General features: G+C 39.6%; 1 protein-coding gene across 1 annotated transcript; it reads right to left on the bottom strand.

The window, feature by feature from the left end:
* Positions 1-255: 255 nt before the first annotated feature.
* LOC145029591 (uncharacterized) lies at positions 256-1,164 on the bottom strand. The gene has a single exon (XM_078978090.1). The coding sequence runs from the start codon at positions 1,162-1,164 to the stop codon at positions 256-258; it is 909 nt and encodes a 302-aa protein (XP_078834216.1).
* Positions 1,165-1,552: the final 388 nt, after the last annotated feature.

The following is a 1,552-nucleotide window of genomic DNA, read 5'->3' as shown; positions in this document are numbered from 1 at the left end:
CAAAACTATTTTGAATAAGATAACAAAAAGAACCTTTAGAGTATGATTGATTTATCGGGGTTTTCAAGATACCCTCTTTCTTACCCCCTGTACCTTTTTCCATCGAGAAACCTTCAACTTCTTCATCGATTCTCATCGCTGCAACCCCCCAAATCTGGTGGTGGTTTTCCGATCGATATTCTTATCAGTGGTCAGAGCTCTTCCTTTTTCTGGTCCGAGACCCTTGGTACTCTTCTTGTGGACATCGGCCCACCACTAAGGATAACCAACGAGCCGAAAGCACTGCTCTTTGGTGTGTTTTGACATGCCACAGTGATCACAATTCAATTTTGTTTTATCTTCTTTGATCATCGATCCATTCTTCTTTCCTTCCGATCGACGATACCCCTTCATGGCAAGCCCCATTCCCCCAGTTTCAGTAGTGACCAGACCCGCTGCTATGCCCTGTGTGTGGTTCGTTGTTCCAAGAATATTCTGGTGAGCGGCTTCATTACGGACGATAGCATTAGTCACCTCCGCCGAAGGCAATGGTTCCAATCGAAGGATCTCCCTTTTGATTGATTTGTATTTTTGATTAAGGGTATTTAAGAATTGAAAAAGTTTTTTCTCTGACCTGATTCTTGCGTAAGTATTGATATCATCTGGACATTTTGTGGGGTTAGGATCGATCATGTCGATTTCTCCCCAGACACCTTCGAGTGTAATCCAAAATTCTTCAAGGGTGCTATCATTTTTCTTGATTTCATTAGCATTGACATGGAGGTTGAAGGTTTGAAGTTTGTCTCTGCCACTATTGTATGTGACCACTAAAGCATCCCAAAATATTTTTGTAGTGCGGTACTCTGTTAGGTTACCTGTAATAGTAGGTTCAATATTTTGGATGAGCCATGAGAACACAATTATATCTTCTTGTTCCCATTGCTCATAAGATTCTTTGTCTTGGCTTGGAGGATCAGAGGTCAAGTGAGATAATAGGGCCTTGGATTTTCCGCCTATGGCAACTCGAATCATCCGAGTCCATAAAGCATAGTTTTGGCTATTGAGTTTGAGGTTTATTTGGAGATTATCGGATAGCTTTGGGTTCTGAGGTTGGGGATTGATGCCATTCTTTAACATATTGGCAAGCTGTAATAAATTGGGTTCTGAGTTGTCGTCTCCGGACATGGTAAATTAGTTGGGATCGAGATTTGAGCTAGCTATGAGGTAGATGATGAGCAAACCTGCTCTGATACCATGATAAAAAATAGAGAAGAATTGATAGGAACCAATTGTTTTGTATTATTCGTTTTTTAAAGGTATCTTACAATGAGGAAGAGAAACCATAATTTATACTATATTACAGTTATCTAAATATGGAAGAAATACTATTGCTGGGTGTCAATTCTTGGTGAATGGAAAGCATATATACGTTCTCCTAATTGCAAGGGATATGATGTGATTGGTCACCAATCTCTCTAATCTCATTGAGCCTTCCTTTTAACAGGAACTACCAGCTAATGTTGTTTTGTTCATGGGTGTTCCTTTTTTTTGGTTTTAGTTTAATCAATAAGTT

Source organism: Lactuca saligna, chromosome 2, assembly GCF_052625555.1.
Source record: "Lactuca saligna cultivar CGN05327 chromosome 2, ASM5262555v1, whole genome shotgun sequence".
NCBI classification, from domain to species: Eukaryota; Viridiplantae; Streptophyta; class Magnoliopsida; order Asterales; family Asteraceae; genus Lactuca; species Lactuca saligna.
Note: the sequence above shows the minus strand (reverse complement) of the source record. Positions and strands in the feature narration are given on the sequence as shown.

What these genes read in the sequence shown, in the direction of transcription:
- LOC145029591 (XM_078978090.1), bottom strand. Translation starts at nt 1,164, where the DNA reads ATGTCCGGAGACGACAACTCAGAACCCAATTTATTACAGCTTGCCAAT.